This window comes from Heterodontus francisci, chromosome 14 (assembly GCF_036365525.1).
Source record: "Heterodontus francisci isolate sHetFra1 chromosome 14, sHetFra1.hap1, whole genome shotgun sequence".
NCBI lineage: Eukaryota > Metazoa > Chordata > Chondrichthyes > Heterodontiformes > Heterodontidae > Heterodontus > Heterodontus francisci.
The window spans coordinates 64,840,116-64,865,555 of record NC_090384.1 but is presented as its reverse complement, the minus strand read 5'-3'; the positions used below and the strand labels follow the sequence as shown (position 1 = coordinate 64,865,555).

Genomic DNA, 25,440 nt, shown 5'->3' with positions numbered 1-25,440 from the left:
ATCAGAGCAGATGCGTCGGAGACTGAGAAACTGGGAGAATGGAATGGAGTCCTTACAGGAGGTAGGGTGTGAAGAAGTGTAGTCGAGGTAGCTGTGGGAGTCAGTGGGCTTATAATGGATATTGGTAGACAACCTATCCCCAGAGATGGAGACAGAGAAGTCGAGGAAGGGAAGGGAAGTGTCAGAGATGGACCATGTAAAGGTGAGAGAAGGGTGGAAATTGGAATCAAAGTTGATAAAGTTTTCTAGTTCGGGGCGGGAGCAGGAAACGGCACCGATACAGTCATCAATGTACTGGAAAAAGAGTTGGGGGAGGGGGCCTGAGTAGGACTGGAACAAAGAATGCTCGACATATCCCACAAAATGACAGGCATAACTAGGACCCATGCGGGTACCCATAGCGACACCTTTTACTTGAAGGAAGTGCATGGAGTTGAAGGAGAAGTTGTTCAATGTGAGAATAAGTTCAGCCAGGCGGAGGAGGGTAGTGGTGGATGGGGACTGGTTGGGCCTCTGTTCCAGGAAGAAGCGGAGAGCCCTCAAACCATCCTGGTGGGGGATGGAGGTGTAGAGCGATTGGACGTCCATAGTGAAGAGGAGGCGGTTGGCACCAGGAAACTGGAAATTGTCAAAATGACGTAGGGCGTCAGAAGAGTCACGGATGTAGGTGGGAAGAGACTGGACCAGCGGAGAAAAGATAGAGTCTAGATAGGAAGAAATAGTTTCGAGCTAACTTCTCTATCTCTCCTTCTCGAGCACTTTGTCTCGGAAAATAACAAATAACAAATGTTTTTGAAAAAGTAAAGTCTTTAGTCCAAATTTCATGTCTGTGAATAAGTTCTTAAATTCTTAAAGCTGCTGGATCTCTTGCTGTGGCATCAGTTCCTGTGGCCCTGGAAACCATTGTCAGCTGTTTTAAAAAAAAAAACGCTAAGAATCCATTGTGTCTTTGCCCCAAAGCCCAGTGGGTTAATTTGTCAAATTATATCTGTCAATTTAGAAAATTAAAATTTAATAATGTGCAATATCTTAATTTTATATTCAGCAATACAAAAGTTGTGTGGTGTATTAAATGAAAAAAAAACAGCTGCTGCAGGGTTAATTTCTCTGCTTGTCTCCAAGGGAGTTGAGCAAAACATTCTCAGTTACGTCACTTTACATAACTTTCAAAAAAAAATCCCGATCGAAAAAGTACTAAACTCCATTTTATCTGGTTTTTCCCTAATTCTTTTTGGTATCCTTAAGGTTTGAAAACAACAAAAATTATTAGTAACATGATCAACTTCAAAGGAAAACATCTCCATCAGGGAAGACAGAATTTTAGATTGAACTCCAGTTGTTTCCAGACTTTTTAACATCTATTGTAAGAGGTTTCTAACCCAGGGATTTTTTTTTTGATACAACCAGGTTGATTCCAAATTCCAATTCGCAGCAATAAACATTTAAAATTCAAAACTGACAATGTTATATGAGTGAGTCTTATATCTGGAATTTCAAGACTTCCTCAAAACTTGACATGATTACTTGGAAGTTCATTGTGGCCACTAATGAAATTCCAGTTTTCCCAACTTAACAACAGGTTAGTTAACCTTAATAATTTAAACTTAATTCAGACCAATCCTTACAAATGCACAGAGAATAGAATATCATGTCTTTTTTTTAAAGAAAAGGTAAATGACGCCATTTTTCTTCTTTCTTCAGGCGCCTTTCCAAATGACTGTAATAAAACAAAAAGGAGTTATTTAACATTCTTACAACAAAGGACTTAACACCAGCCTCTTAAACAAACTTTAAACAGGCAGAATCTTTCGCATATCTCCTTTTATTTATCCTTTCTCTCTCTTAAACCAATTTCCAATTCCTGACGTTTGCTACTTAATAACAGTCAGCAGGACATGTCTTTAATTTAAACTGCAAAAAAGCAATAGCAGATTCTAAACTTTGATCCAATTAAAACAAAGTGTTTTAAAACTTCAAATTGGATTTCTGCCAGGCATTTTCAAGCCTTCTAGGCTGAAGCTCATCTCTTACAAAATTGTTCATTGTCTTTTTATGGTTGTAAGATCAACTTTTAAAATAAAAATAAAACATTACACTAGCATCTTTAATTTAAAATGTAATTCAGTTTTTATATCCCATTTCTGGGTGCACAATCTCAAATTGAAATGAACACACTCGACAATCACATGCACACTTTCTTAATTCTGAACAACTTAGAAATATTGATTCCTGTAATGGGTTATGAATTCAAAGTACCAAAAATCTATGTTAAATTCCCCCCGAGCCCAAGTAACACATGAGTTTAACTAGTTCACAACCAAAACATGTCTCCGAAATATAGAAATAATAGTACAAGTAACAGACTCATGTTTTCAACATTTAAAGCCAGACTACATAGGGTTAATGAGTGCTTGCTCTACAGAACACAAGCTACACAGATAAGGACATTCATTCATGGAAGCTTCCAGCATTCATACACGCTCGAACAAAAGACAAAGTAACTTGCTTTTACTCACTTTAAATTTCACTAAAGTTTTCTTGTTTAAGTAGTCCCTCTTTTTTCAATCTGATACCTCTCACTTTCCCACTCGAGTTCTCCCCAATCCACGTTTCCACCATCATCCTCTAGGAGGCCAAGACAGTGCCTCCCATGGTTACTACAGACACAATTGCCCGTTGTCTCCCCAATCTTCCCTGCAGTTCCAAATCTTTTCTTAAACACTCATTCTCTTCCTTCCGTTGTTTTAACTGACTTATTTTCCTGAGCATCAATCATGGCTGCTCCGGCATTCAGGTTAGAGACATGCTGCTGTTGTAACAGGGCCATCGTACGCTTGTGGCACAGCTCCAAATCTCGAACCCGTTGGTTCAGTTGCTCAACCTCTTTATCTCTGAGTAGTGGCCTCTTGGATCCACTGAATGCTGTAAGCCAGAAGGTTTTTTGCCTTCTCTATCTTTAACTTCTTCTGGTCTATCTTATCTTGAATGAACTCTGTATCTTCGTAATATTTCTGCTTGAAGACCTGTTTGACATCTTTAGACAACATGACTATATTTATTCTCTTTATGTATTCTTGCATAAGTGCCTTTGAACATTGGTGGGTCTGTTAAGATCTCCACACTCCCCAAAAGCGTTTTCCCTCCTAAGACGCATGTTGGCTGGACTCGCGATCTCGAGATCCTTCCTTTCTCTCAAAAAGCGTTCACAATGCACCAAGTCCCATCTGGGTAGCCAGAAGTAAGATTTGATAAGATAGGTAGGGGTAGTTTACTCCCCCTTCTAATGTGGTAACGGACTTGGCAACACGAAGCTTATTGTGAATCGACTTTATTGAGATAAAGGTAAGACATGTTTATTAGGTTTTCAGATAAACTCTCGTCACAGACTCAGGCAGTGATTAACAGTCTCACGCAGATTAAACTACCCGTATTCGAGACTGGCGGCAGAGCGCAAGAATCTTTCTCTTGCAGCTTTTGGTCTTCAGGTTTTTTGGTCGGTCTCTGTCTCTTTTGTTGTTATTTGAAAATTCTCTGCCATACAGGGACACAAACATCTTTTATCTATGCTGCTATCAATTAACCCTCCCTTCCTCCAATCATCTTTAGCCTTGTGTGAAAGGATGTCTTTCCTAACCAACTAAGGATCATTCTTTGGGCTGTTGCTAACCTTTTGGATTTACGTAGGTAATACACCTTTGTGTTGACTACTTTATCGCAATGCTTTTACTTTTTGTGGTCTGTTATCTCGTTACGGGACAAATCTACATTTTGTTCTTACAGAAGCTGTTTTCACTATCTGCTCTCAAGGTCTCACCTTCTTTACTGCAAGTTAGCATTTTAAAACTTGACATAATCTCCCAGAATCCCTCTACTTTGATATCTGGTCTGTACTGTGCCCTATTTCCTAAGCTTTCCTACTATACTACAAAGAAGGGTTTGAATAAAGCTGAATGTTAGTTTATGATAAGTTGTTAGTTGTTTATAATAGCTAAATTTTAACAATTAGCATTCTGGTTAGTAACTTTTTAGTAACCGAATAATACATTTATTTCATAACAATGAAATTGTTATGAACACCATCCCCTAATTCCAAAGACATTTGGTATCTGTCCAAAGCATAACTGTGCCTTCATTACAGACATTGGGCTGGATTTTATAAGCTCTGGCGAGCTTCAAAAATGATGGCCCACCCGAGCGGGCTGCACGCCATAGAGCTGTGTGTTTCCAAGCACGGCGGCATGGAGTGGGCGGGCTGTCCGTCCCTAGCAATGGCATCAGCTGCCTGTGCGCTGATGCTGATGCTATTTTTAAAGGGCTGTTAGCCTTACCAGCTAATTTAAATATTTAAAGATAGATTGAAATGAAGTAAAAACATTTCTTTTGCCCCTCTCGCACCCCCCATAACAATTACATTAATTATTTGCCCTTTCCCCACAAAAAAACACTTACTTTTACCATCTGACCTTCCCAACACAAACTGCATAAACTAAGACCTTTCCCACCATCCACTATACCCATGATGTTAATTTGACCCCATTCCTCCCGCCCCCCCCCCCCCCCACCACTGATAAACTTACCTCCTCACCCCTCCCCACCAGTGTTGTGCCTCGTTTCCCCGCATGGGGATCTGAAGACGCGGGAATGCCGGCCGCCGGGCTGAAGATTGCAGCGGAACATCAGGAGGCGACATAAGTTTATTTAAATTAATTATTTTAATTGATTTAAATATTCAAATTGTGGTCCCGTCGACCAGTGGCGAGGAGGCCGCCATGGTGCCTTGCCGCCGCCGGGAGGATTGGGCCGGGCTATGTTGGCGTCGAGGTCCATGGTGGGCCTCATCCTGGGCCATCTTCCGGCTCCCACCCTTTCCCCCCACAGCCCCCCCCCCCGCCCCCCTCCTCCCCACCACAGATCCCAACCTCGAGGGCTCCTTAAAATCCATCCCAATGTCTTTAGTGCAGAGCAACAGATAAAAAATGCAAATCTGTCAACTAATATACTGACCTACTTTCCCTTTACCCAGTGGTGAGCATGTGGAACTCATTACTACATGGAATGGTTGAAGTAAATAGCATAGATTTATTTAAGGGGAAGGTAGATAAGTTCATGGTGGTGTCCTGCTCGGCCCCCACCTGCCAAGAATGAGGCATATTAATTTTGTCATGAACATTGATTTTAAACTGTTACTGAAGTGAAGAACGGACTTTAAACAAATCAGGCGTGGCTGGAAAAAGACATTTGCATATTAACAGACGCTGCTTGGAAGGACAAAAGACCATTCCCTGACACATTCAATCCACAATGGACCTTGATTACCAGGTATTGTGTATAAGAGGAGCATTCCAGAGACTGCTAAGGTGATACAATCCAAGACATGGTCAGACCAGTTGGACACCTGACTAACCTGCTTGGCAACCTGGGTTTTTCTGTATTGTATGAACAGTTTGAACTCAGACTTTTTACTCCTGGATTGATGAGATCTCTCCTGTCTGCTCCCATTGCTTTCTCACAAGCCTCTGATTCCACTGAAGACACATGAACCCCAAGAGAGAAAAGTCTCCTACAGCGAACAAGGTTTAAGAAGAATACTGGGTGCCAACGAAAAGCAAGATCTACCTACAATCAAGGACTCCACAGTGAGCTGGAAGAACCGTAACAAAACCTCTTCAGATATTGCCTCAAACCTTTCCACTTTTTTTTTCTTCTGCACTTTTCTGTCTCTATTTGCATGTGTGTATCGCATATGCATGCTAAATTGGACACGTCGTGTATCTGTAGGCGTTAACCGAATTAGAGTTTAAGTTTAATAAATTTCAACTTTTCTTTAAACTTAAGAAAACCTGTTGGGCTTGTTTCTTTGCCTTATGATTGGAAAGCGGTGAACAAGGATTCACCAAGGGGGAGCTAAAAACACTGTGTTTAAAATAAAACCCTCTTGTGGGAAGACCAGGTGAAGGCTGAAAGGGAACCCTAGACCTCTTTCTCACCTGGTCTAACAGTGGAAAAAACAATAGAAGGCTATGATGATAGGGTGAGATGAAGTAAGGTGGGATGAGGTGTGTGGTAAAAATACTGACATAGACCTAGTGGGCAAGTGGCCTGTTTCAGTGCTGTAAATTCAATGTAAAATGTAGGGAATAAAGAATTCTCATTTGATGACTTAATGGATTCCTTGGGATATTTTTGTCGATTCTCAAGAACCCATAGACCCCTGTTTGTAAGCCTATTTTTTGAAGTTGTGTGTTTTGCACTGTTGCGTTTATAATCTAACTCTCTTGTACTTTTTTTGTTCAAGCTCTGCATGCCCAAAGGGCTTTCCTTTAAAACACAGTCTGACAACCGAGATCCACAATTCCATTCGTTTATCATCACCCGTGAAGATGGTTCGCGCACCTATGGATTTGCCCTCACATTTTATGAAGAAGTGGCGAGTAAACAAATCTGCAGTGCAATGCAAACATTGTATCACATGCATAATGCAGAACAATATGACATCCTTCATACCTCATCTACGATCTGCATAGACTCATCTGAGAGTAACTCCGATAAATGCAGTGACATACCTATGGGCATGACAAAACTACAGCGATTTAATTCATACGATATTAGCAAGGACACACTGTATGTCTCGAAATGCATTTGCTTGATTGCACCCATGCCTTTCATGCAAGCCTGTAAGAAGGTGCTTGAGCAACTCCATCAAGCTGTGACTTCTCTTCAACCTCCTCCACTACCACTAGAAAGTTATGTTTACAATATACTGTATGAGGTGCCACTGCCACCAGCAGGGAGGTCTTTAAAATTTCTGGGTGTATATGGCCCAATTGTTTGTCAAAGACCAAGCACCAATGAGTTACCACTTTTTGACTTTCCAATTAATAAGATGTTTGAGCTATTGGGTCTGGAAAATGTACTTCAACTCTTCACCTGTGCATTGCTGGAGATTCAAATCCTGCTGTACTCCCAACGTAAGTCCAACATTTATTCATTTTACATTTTATAGAAGTACTAGTGCCTTTGACAGAAAATAGTAGAACACCTGCAAAAGATTACAAAGGCAATGATTTAGTTAAGAGGTTCATGTCATGTCCTGAGTGGAAAGTAGCACATTATCTTCAATGTTAAAATAGAGAAGGAAAATACAGAATCAAAAACAGATTGACAAGAGTAAATGATGGAAAGATTTAAGAGGATTTAACCTCGATAAATTGGAGAAAAATTAACTGGTGAAACAGTGGAGGAATTGTGGGAAATATGGATGTGTGAGATTGGTATGGTACAGTACGGTCTAGGAACATTCCAATGGGAAAACATAGAGCTGCATCTAAGTTACAGTTCCGTGTATGAATAGTTGATGCTGAAAATTGCTAAAAACGGGAACATATAAAAAATCAGAAGCAAGTGATACAAAAAAAGGTTGGGAGAAGTACTGTGAATAAAAAGAGAAGAGAGCTAAAGTGGAATACGAAAAATAAACCTGTAGTCAACATAATGGGAAACAGAAAATGTTGTTTATAAACCTATGGAGGTGGGGAAGAGAATCATTGAAGAGAATAAGGAAATGGCAGAGTTGCTTAATGAATACTTGCTTTAGTACTCAGAGGAGATTCCATGAAGTCTTCAGAAACTTGTGAATGAGGACTTGGAAGCGCAACCAGTAGATGATATATGCATTAATAAGCAAATTGTTCTCGAGATTAATGCTTCTTAAAATTGACATCTCCAGGTGATATTCACCCCAAAATACTGAAACTGCTTTGTGAGGAAGTACTGGAGGGGATTAGATTGATTTTTCAAATTTTATTAGAGACAGAAGCTATGTCAAAAGTCTGGAGGATGGGAAATTTTACTTCTTTGTTCAAAAAGGGGAAAGAATAAGCAAAACTACAATTAACCTGTTATGTCAGTCATAGATAAATCACTTAAGACTATAATTAGAGATAAAATAAGTGAATACTTAACAGGACATGGATTGCTAAATAAATTCACCATTGATTTGTGAGAGGTAGGTCATGAAAGACTGTCCTGAATGTTTTTCAGAGGAGCAGAAAATCTAGGTGTGCTGTAGTAGATGCTGTTTAAAGTGCTGCGTAAGAACTTGGTTGAGAAGATTGGGGCCACGATATAAATGGGAAATTGGTGGCATGGCTCAGGAAAGTGTCTGAAAGGCAAATAGTTATGGCAAATTGATGTTTCTCGAGGAACTCTAGGGATCAGTTATTCTTCATCTATCTATACTATATTGCATATAAACCTTGTGGCTGCTGTTTTTTTCTAACTGAAAATTCTAAAATATGTTTTTAAACAGAGACTTGTGGGTCAAGCTTGTCATGACCCCCAACTGCACCTCCTCCCCCTCCAATCACCAGCCACTCAGTCTCATGTGGGAGGCAAAAATTAAAGAGAAAATATCTCACTATGAGTGGGGGTAGGGGGAGGAAACTGTGGGAATTTCCTCTCTGACCCCCAAAAGGTGATCAAAACAGTTTCGGGAAACCTTTGCAACTGTGAGACACATCCCTAATATGCTAGCTATCTTTTATACATAGTAATGTCAACCTTTTGAACATGTTCATTCACAGAATCACAGAACTGTTACAGCGCAGAAGGAGGCCATTGGACCCATCATGTCTGCACTGGCTGTCTGAAAAAGGAACTCCCTCAGTTCCATTCCCCTGCTTTCTCCTCGTAACCCTGCACATTCTTCCTTTTCATATAATTGTCCAATTCACTTTTGAATGCTTCAATTGAGCCTGCCTCCACCACGTTCTCAGGCGGCGCATTCCAGACCTTAATCAGTCGCTGTGTGAAAAAGTTTTTCCTCATATCACTTTTACTTCTCTTACCAAATACTTTAAATCTGTAGCCTCGCGTTCTCGATCCTTTTACGAGTGGGAACCGTTTCTCTCCATCTACTCTGTCCAGACCCCTCATGATTTTGAATACCTCTATCAAATCACCTCTCAGCCTTCTCTTATCCAAGGAAAACAATCCTAACTTCTCCAATCTATCTTTATAACTGAAATCCCTCATCCCCAGAACCATTCTCGCGAATCTTTTCTGTACTCTCTCCAATGCCCTCACGTCTTTCCTAATGTTCAGCGCCCAGAACTGGACACAATATTCCAACAGAGGCCGATCTCGTGTCTTATACAAGTTCAACATAACTTCCTTGCTCTTGTACTCTATGCTCCTATTAATGAAGCCCAGGATACTGTATGCTATATTAACCACTCTCTCAACCTGTCCTGCCACCTTCAATGACTAATGCACATATGCACCTAGGTCCCTCTGCTCCTGCACCCCCTTTAGAATTGTACCCTTTATTTTATGTTGTCTCTCCATCTTCTTCCTACCAAAATGAATCACTTCACATTTCTCTGCATTGAACTTCATCTGCCACCTGTCTGCCCATTCCACCAGCTTGTCTATGTCCTCCTGTTGTGCTGCACTATCCTCCTCACAGTTTACAATGCTTCCAAGTTTCATATCATCTGCAAACTTTGAAATTGTGCCCTGTACACCAAGGTCTAGGTCATTAATATATATCAAGAAAAGCAAGGGTCCTAACACTGATCCCGCCAGCCCGAAAAACATCCATTAACATCTTTGTTTCCTGTCACTCAGCCATTGAGTGGGGATTTGTTACAAAAGCTGACAACTTGTTTCATAGGTTGATGCCTATCTGTGAAAGCAAATGCCTCCTGATATCTAACCTAGGTCAATATTTATGTAACTTATACTCATGACCCCTGGCCCACACTAACCTAGTTAACTCAAATAGCCTATTCACATGAATGGAAACTAATCCTCTCACTATTTTAAAGAGCCTAACCTTATTTCCTGTATCCTGGTTTTTTGTATTGCATTGTTTAACATTTATATGGGGAAAAGTCCATTTTAACATTTGCCTATTGTATTATGATTGCAGGCTTCTGGCACCTAATGGCACTGTACTATGAGTTATCCAGGTCTGCAGACTATTCTGCTATTTCACCTGATTTCGGGTTTTTTTTTATTCATTCATGGGATGTGGGCGTCACTGGCTATGCCAACATTTATTGCCCATCCCTAATTGCCCTCGAGAAGGTGGTGGTGAGCTGCCTTCTTGAACCGCTGCAGTCCATGTGAGGTAGGTACACCCACAGTGCTGTTAGGAAGGGAGTTCCAGGATTTTGATCCAGCGACAGTGAAGGAACGGCGATATAGTTCCAAGTCAGGATGGTGTGTGACTTGGAGGGGAACTTGCAGGTGATGATGTTCCCATGCATCCGCTGCTCTTGTCCTTCTAGGTAGTAGAGGTCGCGGGTTTGGAAGGTGCTGTTAAAGGAGCCTTGGTGCGTTGCATCTTGTAGATGGTACACACTGCTGCCACTGTGCGTCGGTGGTGGAGGGAGTGAATGTTCATGGATGGTGTGCCAGTCAAGCAGGCTGCTTTGTTCTGGATGGTGTCGAGTTTCTTGAGTGTTGTTGGAGCTGCACCCATCCAGGCAATTGGACAGTATTCCATCACACTCCTGACTTGTGCCTTGTAGATGGTGGGCAGGCTTTGGGGATTCAGGAGGTGAGTTACTCGCCGCAGGATTCCTAGCCTCTGACCTGCTCTTGTAGCCACGGTATTTATATGGCTACTCCAGTTCAGTTTCTGGTCAATGGGAGCCCCTAGAATGTTGATAGTGGGGGATTCAGCGATGGTAATGGCATTGAATGTCAAGGGGAGATGGTTAGATTCTGTCATTGGAGATGGTCATTGCCTGGCACTTGTGTGGTGTGAATGTTACTTTCCACTTATCAGCCCAAGCCTAGATATTGTCCAGGTCTTGCTGCATTTCTACACGGACTGCTTCAGTATTTGAGGAGTCGCGAATGGTGCTGAACATTGTGCAATCATCAGCGAACATCCCCACTTCTGACCTTATGATTGAAGGAAGGTCATTGATGAAGCAGCTGAAGATGGTTGGGACTAGGACACTACCCTGAGGAACTCCTGCAGTGATGTCCTGGAGCTCAGATGATTGACCTCCAACAACCACAACCATCTTCCTTTGTGCTAGGTATGACTCCAACCAGCAGAGAGTTTTCCCCCTAATTCCCATTGACTCCAGTTTTGCGAGGGCTTTTTGATGCCATACTCAGTCAAATGCTGCCTTGATGTCAAGAGCAGTCACTCTCACCTCACCTCTTGAGTTCAGCTCTTTTGTCCATGTTTGAGCCAAGGCTGTAATGAGGTCAGGAGCTGAGTGGCCATGGCGGAACCCAAACTGAACATCACTGAGCAGGTTATTGCTAAGCAAGTGCTGCTTGATGGCACTGTTGATAACACCTTTCATCACTTTACTGATGATTGAGAGTAGGCTGATGGGGCGGTAATTGGCCGGGTTGGGCTTGTCCTGCTTTTTGTGTACAGGACATACCTGGGCAATTTTCCACATTGCTGGGCAGATGCCAGTGTTTTAGCTGTACTGGAACAGTTTGGCTAGGGGTGCAGCAAGTTCTGGAGCACAAGTCTTCAGTACTATCGCCGGAATATTGTCAGGACCCATAGCCTTTGTAGTATCCAGTGCCTTCAGTCGTTTCTTGATATCACACGGAGTGAATCAAATTAGCTGAAGTCTGGCATCTGTGATGCTGGGGACTTCAGGAGGAGGCTGAGATGGATCATCAACTCGGCACTTCTGGCTGAAGATTGTTGCAAATGCTTCAGCCTTATCTTTCGCACTGATGTGCTGGGCTCCCCCATCATTGAGGATGGGGATATTGGTGGAGCCACCTCCTCCAGATAGTTGTTTAATTGTCCACCACCATTCACGACTGGATGTGGCAGGACTGCAAAGCTTAGATCTGATCCGTTGGTTGTGGGATCGCTTAGCTCTGTCTATTGCATGCCGCTTTTGCAGTTTGGCATGCAAGTAGTCCTTGGTTGTAGCTTCACCAGGTTGACACCTTATTTTGAGGTATGCCTGGCACTGTTCCTGGCATGCCCACCTGTACTCTTCATTGAACCAGGGTTGGTCTCCTGGCTGGATGGTAATGGTAGAGTGGGGGATATGCCGGGCCATGAGGTTACAGATTGTGGTTGAGTATGATTCTGCTGCTGCTGATGGCCCACACCGCCTCATGAATGCCCAGTTTTGCATTGCTAGATCTGTTCGAAATCTATCCCATTTAGCACGGTGATAGTGCCACACAACACGATGAACAGTATCCTGAATGTGAAGGTGGGAATTCGTCTCCACAAGGACTGTGAGGTGGTCACTCCTACCAGTACAGTCACGGATAGAAGCATCTGCAGCAGGTAGATTGGTGAGGACAAGGTCAAGTATGTTTTTCCCTCGTGTTGGTTCTCCCACCACCTGCCGCAGACCCAGTCTGGCAGCTATGTCCTTTAGTGCTCGGTCAGTAGTAGTGCGACTGAGCCACTCTTGGTGATGGACATTGAAGTCCCCCACCCAGAGTACATTTTGTGCCCTTGCCACCCTCAGTGCTTCCTCCAAGCGTTGTTCAACATGGAGGAGTACTGACTCATCAGCTGAGGGAGGGCAGTACGTGGTAATCAGTAGGAGGTTACCTTGCCCATGTTTGACCTGATGCCATGAGACTTCATGGGGTCCGGAGTCGATGTTGAGGACTCCCAGGGCAACTCCCTCCCTACTGTCGACCACTGTCCCACCACCTCTGCTGGGTCTGTCCTGCCGGTGGGACAGGACATACCCAGGGATAGTGATTGCAGTGTCTGGGACATTGTCTGTAAGGTATGATTCCGTGAGTATGACTATGTCAGGCTGTTGCTTGACTAGTCTGTGGGACAGCTCTCCCAACTTTGGCACAAGCCCTCAGATGTTCGTAAGGAGGACTTTGCAGGGTCGACAGGGCTGGGTTTGCCATTGTCGTTTCCGGTGCCTTGGTCGATGCCAGGTGGTCCATCCGCTTTCGTTCCTTTTTATTGACTTCGTAGTGGTTAGGTACAACTGAGTGGCTTGCTAGGCCATTTCAGAGGGCATGTATGAGTTAATCACATTGCTGTGGGTCTGGAGTCACATGTAGCCAGACCAGGTAAGGACAGCAGATTTCCTTCCCTAAAGGACATTAGTGAACCAGATGGGTTTTAACAACAATCGACAATGATTTCATGGCCATCTTTAGACTAGCTTTTAATTCCAGATTTATTAATTAAATTCACATTGCACCTTTTGCTGTGGTGGGATTTGAACCCATGTCCCCAGAGCCATACCCTGGGTCTCTGAATTACTCATCCAGTGATCATACCACAACACCTATCCCGGTCTTCTAAACCCGCTTTTTCTGCCTATTTTATTGGGTGGCTCGGGATCCCCACTCCCAACAAACTAGTTTGAAGTCACCTAGATCCACTTCTGGGTCTTGATCTGTGGCCTAATCATTATCCACCAGCCTGTTTGCTTCCTTGGTATTAATTGCTTTGGGCTGAAGACCAGCACTCATGCATACCAGGCCATTTTGTGGCAAGCTGGATTGATGTATGGGCTGTTTTCTGTCCCATCCTATCCAATTTCCTTAGGCTTGAAACCTGGCAATTATTCTGATCTTGGACCTCCTCCCCATCCCTAACTTCAATCTCAGATCTTGCCAATTCTCCACCCCATGCCCTATGATTAGCAGCATCTTTTCTTCCCTCTTGTAATTTTCCTCCAACTGTTGGCTAAAGAAAAAGTAAACTCTTTATCAAACTGAATCCTGTGCAAGCATTTAGTGATATACAAGTATACAGAATTAACTCTTAAGTATCTTAGCAAGCTCAAGACCTGCAATTTTAAGTGGGTGTTTAAAAAAATATATCTTTAAGTGCTGTGGGTGGTGTAGCAATGCTTAGTGATTACACAGACAATATTACATAGCCATAATTTTCCATTCTTCTATTTTATACAACATTGCTTTTATTCCCAACAACACCAAAAGTATTATAAGAACACTGGATTTTGGTATCCCGAGAAATATGTCAAGAAACCAGGCAAATTCATAACACCTTTGTCGAAATTCCTCAGTAGGAACCATTTGAGATTTACTGACCATCTTGGATCCAGGAGTGAATGATGCTAATGTTTGACTTGGCGACCAGTTTACGTCACCCAATTTGGATTGAATGAGTTTATCTTGCCAACCCTTAATTCAGATACCCATGTTATTGAGCGATTGAATTAACCCTTGCTAAATCATCAATGAAATCCAGTAGCAAGTCATGCACTGATAATCGTTTATTGACTTCCAAATTGTAATTATCACTACTTAAGCATTGAGTATATAAATAGTTGTAGACAGTTATCTAGCAATTGAATATCAATTAATGGTCACTTAAAATGAATAATCAGCATTGGCCTGAATTATGCTGTGGTAATGACAACAAAACTGTCAGTGTTCGCTGACATTACACCACTGAAACTGACAGCAACTTCGAGATTTCAGACACACAAGGCAATCCAGAAGTTGCTGTCAGCAGGTCTATGCCCCTTTATAAGGTGCGCTATAGAAGTTCCCACAGACTGGTATTTCCCTTGAAATTGTGATTTGGTGAAATCATCCAGTCTAGCATGGTTAGTCTCACTGGAAAAATCCTGCAAAAGTTACACTTGGTTGAATGAGGTGTAACTGGGTTTTTAATGGTGGTATTAACTTCAGAATTACTGATAAACACATTTACTGGCCCTGAAAAGCGATATTTTATATTTGTAGAGAATATATTTCTCCACAATGATTTAAAAACTCCGCATATTTTTAAAAGCATATTTTTTCTTTTTTATAAAGTCTGTTTATCTTCATTTTAGCTTCTATCTTAATAGAGTCCTACATTTATTTTGCTATCTGAAAATTTAAATTAGAAGTTGAAGGATTTTAATACCTGGTTTGCTGAATGTGAATACTTCAGTTTGATTGGTTACCAACCTGCTTGCTGCCATCACTGCTGCTGCACACCAAGATATCCCCTTGATTTGGCAGCAGATTTTAACTAGTGGGGAAAGGGAAATCCCCACTACAGAGATCGCTAGATCTTTGTGGACAGCTTTCTTCGAGATCAGTGGTGAGTGTCCTTGCTTCGCCAGTAACTGCAAAATCCAGGTTAATGTAAAGGCAGTTCATATCGCTAATGCAGCATTAACTAGATCACTGATTATCAAATTAAAGTTGAGGTCAGTGCCTGAGATTACTGCAAATTGAGGTCCATTTAGGACTAGCTCCTTAGAGGGCTGATAAGTTAACAACTTTCGATAGCCAATCTATTGAATAGATTAGTGTTTATTTGCAAGTGGTTAACAATGTTCTAGAATTCATACAAACTTGTCGCAATAGCTGAGTTGATTATTTGCATATTTTTGGATGGTGATGTAGGCTTCTGGAATGTTGGACGATGAGCCGTTCTTAATAAACGTATTACTGGTTTGACGTGAATCTTCTGCTCCAGGGCAAATCCACCTTCTGCGCTACTGACTGTATCTGAACGAGCTGGATTAACTCTCGCCTTCCTTAACCTCAGGGAATTTAACCATTTAAGTGACGCACTTACCTTGGCCTGTAACTGGCTTGTATAGCCATACAATCTGACTTCTGTAACCGCTTTCTCTTTCTTCTGGTTATACTTTGGCACTTGTATTGTTTTGCTTATGCTAGGTAAAGATTACTACAGAAGAAGACTAATATAGACAAAAAGACTTTACATCTAATAAAAACAAAGAACCTAAGATAATCCAAGAGATGTGCCAAACACCCCCTAATGTACATTAATTTGAAACAAAATCCTTTCCATTCAATTGACTAATCGAGTGACACTTATATCAGAAGAATTCAAATCATTAGGTGTCAATCACTTCTAACAGTAAATGCTCTGGAAGACCTCTGAATTAATGGATGCCTAGGCATGCCAAATCACACTGTTACTCGCTTGCTCCTGAATCTTTTTTTTAAACAGAGGGTCTTGCACTGGATCAGCTAAAACATGGCATATTTATATCTCCTGGTCTTCTAAAATGGATTTTCTGTCGCTAGTAAGGAATGATTTGTAAAATGTACATCTTCATGGCTTTAATTAGTTTCAATCTTTTGGATTCCCCATCATTCAGTTCAACTACCGACACAAACATACATATGAACATACGAATTAGGAGCAGGAGTAGACTACTCAGCCCCTCGAGCCTGCTCGGCCATTCAATAGGATCATGACTGATCTGATTGTAACCTCGACTCCACATTCACACCTACCCACGACAACCTTTCACCCCCTTGCTTGTCAAGAATCTGCCTTAAAAATATTCAAAGACTCTCTTCCTCAAAAGACAATGGAAGCAGAGTTCCAAAGACTCATGACCCGCTGAGAGAAAAAATTTCTCCTAATCTCCCTCAATGGGTGACCCTTTATTTTTAAATAGTGACCCCTAGTTCTAGATTTTCTCACAAGGGGAAACATCCTTTCCACACCCACCCTGTCAAGACCTCAGGATCTTATATGCACACCATTTTCTTTAAGCTGAAATTCCATTTTGAGAGCCCATTTCAAGCAATTTACAGAGCATTTTCTTTACAATATATCAGCACAATAATATGTTCTCCAATGCACGCATAATCCTTGCTTCATCAAGCAACACACAATGTAAAAATATAAATAGAATAATGGAAATAGTCTGAAAATGCTCTAAACTGTCACAATATTCTGTAGTAATAACAATTTCACATAATTAATGGATTAATTTTTATAATTACCATGGGAGCTAAATAATCTGGACTTGGAATTAAATTGGTGAAGTTTACTGATACTGGAAAGAATAGTAAACTGCCAGGAAGGATGTAGGAGACTGAAAGGGGAATGCAAAGAGGCAAGTAGATTGCACAGATAAGTGGCAAATTTATTTTAATATGGAAAAATGTGAAGTCATACATTTTGGGAGCAAGAATGGAAAATGCATTTGAATTTGTTGATTTAGTGGAAGAGCAAAGGGATCAAGGTGTGCAAATACATATACGGGTTTTTTTTTTAAAAAGCCATTCAAGAAAAAGTGATTTTGAAGTCGATATCGGGAAAGTTTGTAAATAGGTCACAGTATCATAAAGTATTTACAGGCCATTCATCCTAACAGATCCAAGCTGATGTTTAAGCTCCAAATGTACCTCCTTCCATTCCTCTTCTTCCCAATGCGGTCATTAAGTGCAGTGATGCAGGTTAGTAAGACCATAAAAAAAGCAAACAATGCACTGGGGTCCATATCTAGAGGGTTAGAATTGAAAAGCAGACAAGTTATGTTAAATTTGTATAGAACCTTGGGTAGATCACACTTGGAGAACTGTAAATAGTTCTGGTCTCCATATTATAGAAAGGATACAGAGACACACTAATGCCAGGCAATGGCCATCTCAAAAAGAGGCAATCTAACCATCTCCCCATGATATTTAATGGCATTCTTCTTTGGCCTCCTTATCTCGAGAGACAATGGGTGGTCAGTGGTGTGTGCAGCAGCGCCTGGAGTGGCTATAAAGGCCAATTCCAGAGTGACAGGCTCTTCCACAGGTGCTGCAGAAAAATTTGTTTGTCGGGGTTGTTTCACAGTTGGCTCTCCCCTTGCGCTTCTGTCTTTTTTCCTGCCAACAGTTAAGTCTCTTAGACTCGCCACACTTTAGCCCCGCCTTTATGGCTGCCCGCCAGTTCTGGCGATCGCTGGCAACTGACTCCCATGACTTGTAATCAATGTCACAGGACTTCATGTTGCGTTTGCAGACGTCTTTAAAGCGGAGACATGGACGGCTGGTGGGTCTGATACCAGTGGCGAGCTCGCTGTACAATGTGTCTTTGGGGATCCTGCCATCTTCCATGCGGCTCACATGGCCAAGCCATCTCAAGCGCCGCTGACTCAGTAGTGTGTATAAGCTGGGGATGTTGGCCGCCTTGAGGACTTTTGTGTTGGAGATACGGTCCTGCCACCTGATGCCAAGTATTCTCCGGAGGCAGCGAAGATGGAATGAATTGAGGCGTCGCTCTTGGCTGACATACGTTGTCCAGGCCTCGCTGCCAGAGAGCAAGGTACTGAGGACACAGGCTTGATACACTTGGACTTTTGTGTTCCGTGTCAGTGTGCCATTTTCCCACACTCTCTTGGCCAGTCTGGACATAGCAGTGGAAGCCTTTCCCATGCGCTTGTTGATTTCTGCATCTAGAGGCAGGTTACTGGTGATAGTTGAGCCTAGGTAGGTGAACTCTTGAACCACTTCCAGAGCGTGGTCGCCGATATTGATGGATGGAGCATTTCTGACGTCCTGTCCCATGATGTTCGTTTTCTTGAGGCTGATGGTTTGGCCAAATTCGTTGCAGGCAGCCGCAAACTTGTCGATGAGACTCTGCAGGCACACTTCAGTGTGAGATGTTAAAGCAGCATCGTCAGCAAAGAGGAGTTCCCTGATGAGGACTTTCCGTACTTTGGTCTTCGCTCTTAGATGGGCAAGGTTGAACAACCTGCCCCCTGATCTTGTGTGGAGGAAAATTCCTTCTTCTGAAGACTTGAACGCATGTGAGAGCAACAGGGAGAAGCAAATCCCAAGCAGTGTGGGTGCGAGAACACAGCCCTGTTTCACGCCACTCAGGATAGGAAAGGGGTCTGATGAGGTGCTGCTATGCTGAATTGTGCCTTTCATATTGTCATGGAATGAGGTGATGATACTTAGTAGCTTTGGTGGACATCCGATCTTTTCTAGTAGTCTGAAGAGACCACGTCTGCTGACGAGGTCAAAGGCTTTGGTGAAATAATGAAAGCAATGTAGAGGGGCATCTGTTGTTCACGGCATTTCTCCTGTATCTGACAAAGGGAGAACAGCATGTCAACGGTCGATCTCTCTGCACGAAAGCCACACTGTGCCTCCGGGTAGATGCGCTCGGCCAGCTTCTGGAGCCTGTTCAGAGCGACTCGAGCAAAGACTTTCCCCACTATGCTGAGCAGGGAGATTCTACGGTAGTTGTTGCAGTCACCGCAGTCACCTTTGTTTTTATAGAGGGTGATGATATTGGCATCGCGCATGTCCTGAGGTACTGCTCCCTCGTCCCAGCACAGGCAAAGCAGTTCATGTAGTGCTGAGAGTTTAGCAGGCTTGGCACTCTTGATATTTCAGGGGTAATGCTGTCCTTCCCTGGGGCTTTTCCGCTGGCTAGAAAATCAATGGCATCACTGAGTTCCGATTTGGTTGGCTGTACATCCAGCTCATCCATGACTGGTAGAGGTTGGGCTGCATTGAGGGCAGTCTCAGTGACAACATTCTCCCTGGAGTACTGTTCTAGGTAGTGCTCAACCCAGCGGTCCATTTGCTTGCGTTGGTCAGTGATTATGTCCCCTGATTTAGATTTGAGGAGGGCGATCTTCTTGATGGCTGGCCCAAAAGCTCTCTTCATGCCATCATACATTCCTCTGATGTTTCCGGTGTCTGAGGCCAGCTGAATATGACTGTATAGGTGTTGCCAGTAGTCATTTGCGCAGCGCCTGGCTGTTCTTTGTGCAGTGCTTCTGGCTGCTTTAAGTGCTACGGATGTTAACTCGCTGGGGGCTTTCTTGTAGTTCAACAGTGCAATGCGCTTAGCAGCTATGACAGGTTCCAGCTCTTCATTATGAGATTGAAATCAGTCTGCATTTCTCTTTGCACGTTTGCCATAGGTGGTCAAAGCTGACTCATAGATGGTGTCTCTGATGTGGGCCCATTTAATGGCATTACCATCGATGAATGCCCCGCTATCAACACCCTGGGGGTTACAATTGACCAGAAACAGAACTGGACTGGCCACATAAATACTGTGGCTACAAGAGCAGGTCAGGGGCTGGGAATTCTGTGGCGGGTAAGTCAGCTCCTGAATCCCCAGTGACTGTCCACCATCTACAAGGCACAACTCAGGAGTGTGATGGAATACTCTCCACTTGCCTGCAAGGGTGCAGCTCCAACAACACTCCAGAAGGTCCACAACATTCAGGACAAAGCAGCACACTTAATTGGCACCCCATCCACCATCGTCAACATTCATTCCCTTCACCATCGATGCACAGTGGCAGCAGTGTGTACCATCTACAAGCTGCACTGCAGCAATTCACCAAGGCTCCTTCAACAGCACCTTCCAAACCTGCAACCTTTACCACCTGGAAGGACAAGGGCAGCAGATGCATGGGAACACCACCACCTGCAAGTTCCCCTCCAAGCCACATACCATCCTGACTTGGAACTATATTGCCCTTCCTTCACTGTCGCTGGGTCAAAATCCTGGAACTCCCTTCGTAACAGCGCTGAACCTCAAGGACTGAAGCGATTCAAGAAGGCGGCTCAAGGGTAATTAGGGATGGGCAGTAAATGCTGGCCAGGCCAGCGACACCCACATCCCATGAACAAATGGAAAACAAAAACACTGGAGAAGGTGCAAAAAGGATTTGCCAAAATGATCCCAGAACTGAGAGGTTGTACCAGGGGTCAGCAATTTTTTTTATTTGAACGTTTTTTTAAAATTGCGTAAAATAAAACCTCTTGGGAGCTGCAAGGTGAAAAAGGATGGAGTAAAGGCATAAGCATACCTTAAAGAGGAAAAAATTGTTGATGGAGAATCTAAGGGACATTATGCACTTGATGCTGTAAAAAGTCATTTGCTTTAACTTCTCTCTGACGCTTATAAGAATGATACAGGTACCACTGAATTTCAATCGTATATAGGTTGAGCAAAAGTCCAGTTTCTACATCCCAGGAATAGGTAAAAATCATTATTTTTGTTTTCAAAGTTGATTTGTGTTGCTACCCAAACCTTAAATTTGCCTTTGGCTTTATCAACCTTTTCCTGGAGAATCAAAACAGCACGTTTTCTTTCACTTCTTGGTGGATATTTTTCGATGAGGTTTTTGAGCTTTGCTAACAATTGCCAGGCAGAATTCAATTTCATTCCATATCAGACATGTGTGAGTTGTCACAAGAATGTGTCTTATGTCAAAAGATGACTTTTAATCCACTGGCTGGAAAACCGAATTCAATTAAAAATAGAGAGTAAAGGTGACTTGAGCTTGCAGCCTAAAGATGGCTACCCCAATTTGCATCACTGTACCTTCCACATTCTAATCCACTGAGATGGGGATCTTGTTCTCCTCCCGACATAGGGTTCTGTGGCTGGGAGTGACCCACCACAGAGCCCGACGCAGGGATTGCCATGCCTAACCTTCCAGGCGGCACGGAAGCTCCATGGCGGCACCTCCACCGCTCTGCAGCGGGACCATGCTTTAAGTATTGAAATTATCTGTTTGCATATATTTTAATGGAATTCGCCACGATCCTACCAGCCATTTCCAATTTTCAGCTTGACGTGCAGCACTCGCGTGTCTTCACGTTCCTGTCCTTGAAAAGCTGGCGCCACCAAGGCACAAGTCCTTGGTGCCTGCAAAGGTTGGTAGGTAATGCAAATAAAAGCAAAATAGTGCAGATGCTGGAAGTCTGAAATAAAAACAAGAAATGCTGGAAACACTCAGCAGGTCTGGCAGCATCTGTGGAGAGAGAAGCAGAGTTAACGTTTCAGGATAGTGACCCTTCATCAGAACTGATAAATATTAGAAATGTAAAAGGTTTTAAGCAAGTAAAGTGGGGGTGGGGCAAGAGATAACAAAGGAGAAGGTGTTGATAGGACAAGGTCACAGAGAATAACTGATCAGAAGGTCATGGAACAAAGGAAAACGATCCCTTTGGAATGCTGACGGGAAGGGAGAGGAAGATGCATTTGGTAGTGGCATTACACTGGATATGGCGGAGGATGTTCCTTTGGATGTGGAGGCTGGTGGGGTGGAAAGTGAGGACAAGGGGAACCCTGTTGTGGTTCTGGGACGGAGGGGAAGGGGTGAGGGTACAGGTGTGGGAAATAGGCCGGACACAGTTGAAGGCCCTGTCAACCACAGTGGTGGGGTGGAATCCTTGGTTGAGGAAAAAGGAAGACCTATCAGAAGCACTGTCGTGGAAGGTAGCGTCATCAGAGCAGATGCGTCGGAGATGGAGAAACTGGAAGAATAGAATGGAGTCCTTACAGGAGGCAGGGTGTGAAGAAGTGTAGTCGATGTAGCTGTGGGAGTCAGTGGGCTTATAATGAATATTAGTTGATGGCCTATCCCCAGAGATAAAGACAGAGAAGTTGAGGAAGGGAAGGGAAGTGTCAGAGATGGACCATTTAAAGGTGAGAGAAGGGTGGAAATTAGAAGCAAAGTTGATAAAGTTTTCCAGTTCGGGGCGGGAGTAGGAAAACCGATACAGTCATCAGTGTACTGGAAAAAGAGTTGGGGGAGGGAGCCTGAGTAGGACTGGAACAAGGAATGTTCGACATATCCCACAAAAAGACAGGCATAACTAGGACCCATGTGGGTACCCATAGCAACACCTTTTACTTGAAGGAAGTGAGTGGAGTTGAAGGAGAAGTTGTTCAATGTGAGAATAAGTTCAGCCAGGTGGAGGAGGGTCGGGTGGTTGGGGACTGGTTGGGCCTCTGTTCAAGGAAGAAGCAGAGAGCCCTCAAACTGTCCTGGTGGGGGATGGAGGTGTAGAGAGATTGGACGTCCATAGTGAAGGGAAGGCGGTTAGGGCCAGGTAACTGGAAATTGTCAAAATGACGTAGGGCGTCAGAAGAGTCACGGATGTAGGTGGGAAGAGACTGGACCAGGGGAGAAAAGATAGAGTCAAGATAGGAAGAAATAAGTTCAGCGGGGCAGGAACAGGCTTAAACAATGGGTCTGCCGGGACAGTCCTGTTCGTGGATTTTGGGAAGGAGGTGGAAGCGGGCTGTCCGGGGTCGCGGGACTATGAGGTTGGAAGCTGTAGAGGGAAGATCTCCAGAGGAGATGAGGTCAGTGACAGTCCTGTGGACAGTAGCTTGATGTTTGGTGGTGGGGTCATGGTCCAGGGGAAGTAGGAAGAAGTGTCTGAGAGTTGGCGCTGAGCCTCTGCAAAGTAGAGGTCAGTACGCCAGACAACAAAAGCACCACTCTTGTCTGCAGGTTTGATGACAATGTCGGGGTTAGACGTGTGCGAACGGAGTGTGGCAAGTTCGGAGGGGGCAGGTTAGAATGAGTGAGGGGGGCAGAGAAATTGAGATGGCTGATGTCTCACCAACAGTTTTCAGTGAAAAAATCAAGAGTGGGTAAGAGGCCAGAGGGAGGGGTCCAGGTAGAGGGAGAATGTTGGAGGCGGGTGAATGGGTCTGCTGGTCGGTGGAGGACTCCTGTTCAAGGAAGTGAGCACGGAGGCGAAGGCGACGGAAGAAAAGCTCAACGTCATGCCGAGTGCGAAATTCATTGAGGTGGGGGCGTAAGGGGATAAAACTGAGTCCTTTGGTGAGTGCAGAACGTTCAGCATCAGAGAGGGGAAGGTCAGAGGGTATAGTGAATACATGGCAGGGAGTCAGATCAGAAAGGGTGGGATCAGAGGTAAGTGAAGGGGAAGAAGGATCTGGAGGGGCATTAGTCCCCATCAGTTGCTGGAGTTTGCGTTCCTTAACACCTGAAAGGAAGAAAAAAAGTTTGTTAATGCATTGGATAAGACGAAGGATGAAATGAAACTGCGGAATAGAACAGCTTTGCGATGAGGTGAGGCGGTGCTTCTGGAGAGAGAGGTCCAGTGTGGACATGTGGCGGCACATGGCACTGAGTGTGGATCTTAGGATGCGGCGAGAACAGCTGTCCGAGGAACGTTGTATGTCTCGGAGATGCCTATAATCCTGGGTGGATTCAAAACATGAAGGATGAAACTTCAGTTGGAATCCATGCTGAATAAGTCGGAGCAGGAGACCGTTACTGAGGAAGGAGATGTGGCTGTGAAAACGAGTTTTGATAGACACTTTATCAAACACCAGGAGGGAGATGGAAAGCAATGAAGGTGAACAAGGTAAAAGAGACAAACGAAAATCCTGTCGGAGAGAAGAGCAGAACTTCTTCAAAGTTGGCATTCTTGGAAGAGAAGTCGCAGTGAATTAAACACTAAAATAAAAGCAAAATACTGCAGATGCTGGAAATCTGAAATAAAAACAAGAAATGCTGGAAATACTCAGCAGATCGGCCAGCATCTATGGAGAGAAAAACAGAGTTAATGTTTCAGGTCAGTGACCCTTCATCAGAACTGACAAAACCTTTTACATTTCTAAAATTTAAGCAAGTAAAGCGGGGGTGGAGCAAGAGATAACAAAAGAGGTGTTGATAGGACAAGTTCACAGAGAATAACTGACCAGAAGGTCATGGAACAAAGGCAAACAGTATGTTAATGGTGTGGTGAAAGACAAAGCATTAGTACAGAGAGGGTGTCAGTTGACTGTAAAATGAATAGCCCTGGCTCCAAGCACAAACATTTAAAAAAAAAGTGGGTAATACCCTGCTCTTATTCGTTTTTGTAGTGAACTTGGACATTTGCATTAAATTTAAGTAGCCAGAAAGGAGGGGGGGTTTGGGACTCTGCATCTATTAATCATGTATCGGCAAGGTGGGTGGAAGGGGTGAACTCTGCATTGCTCTGTCGGCAAGGGGGTGGAAGGGGTGAACTCTGCAAGTGGATAAACTTTTGGTGGGTGGGGGGGGCTGGGGGTGGCACTGGGAAACTTTATAGGTTGCTATTGTTGGTAGTCCAGTGTAAGCAACTGCAATGATTGCCTTGCACTTATTTAAAGTTTGTTCGCGCAACTACATGCCATACCATACAGCTCGTGCTGGAACACTGCTGAAGCAGGAATTAACACAAATCTCTGCCCAGATAGGTGAAATTGACCTTGTGAAGGAACCCAAAGTTACGAGGAGCATAGAAATGGGTGTGATCCACCCTGTCTTCCTGGATCCCGTTGCCGTCATGAGGCAGTTCTGCCGGAGGCGGGCCCAAGAGGCAGGTGCGGCACCCGAGGAACCTCCCAGTCGCGAGCAGCAGCGCTGCCACCAAGGCACCGTGTTGCCCACACACGCCAGCAAGTCTGTAGGCCTTGTATGTTATACCTGCAGATGTCTGAGTGCCAGTGTCAGAATCGACTGCGGATGACTAGAGAGACTGTCCCACAGCTATGCGCGCTAATGAATAATGACCTGCAACCAATGGGCTTTGGTGGTCACCCTATGCCTGTGACCCTCAAAGTTATTGTGGCCCTAAACTTCTACACCTCTGGATCATTCCAGGGATCTACTGGCAACATGTGTGGGGTATCTCAATCCACAATGCACCGCTGCATAAAGGAGGTCACGGATTCTTTATACAGGAGGGCCAGCGACTATGTTTGCTTCAGGACGGACATTTAAAGTCAGGCTGAGAGGGCTGTGGGGTTTGGGGCCATTGCGGGATTCCCACAGGTGCAGGGTGTCATCGATTGCACTCGTGGCCATCAAGGCTCCCATGGAATAACCAGCCGCATAAATAAACAGAAAGGACTTTCGTTCCATCAATTTCCAACTTTTGTATTATCACAGGAAGCGC

The 25,440-nt window shown here is 43.8% G+C and overlaps 1 protein-coding gene across 5 annotated transcripts in view; it reads left to right on the top strand.

The window, feature by feature from the left end:
- Window positions 1–25,440, top strand: part of LOC137377085 (DENN domain-containing protein 5A) — a 384,360-nt gene that overhangs the window by 123,991 nt on the left and 234,929 nt on the right. For all 5 annotated transcript variants that reach the window (XM_068046370.1, XM_068046368.1, XM_068046369.1 and 2 more), the window contains exon 4: window positions 6,296–6,968. In XM_068046370.1, the coding sequence (XP_067902471.1) occupies window positions 6,296–6,968 (673 nt within the window). The remainder of the gene's footprint in view (window positions 1–6,295; window positions 6,969–25,440) is intronic.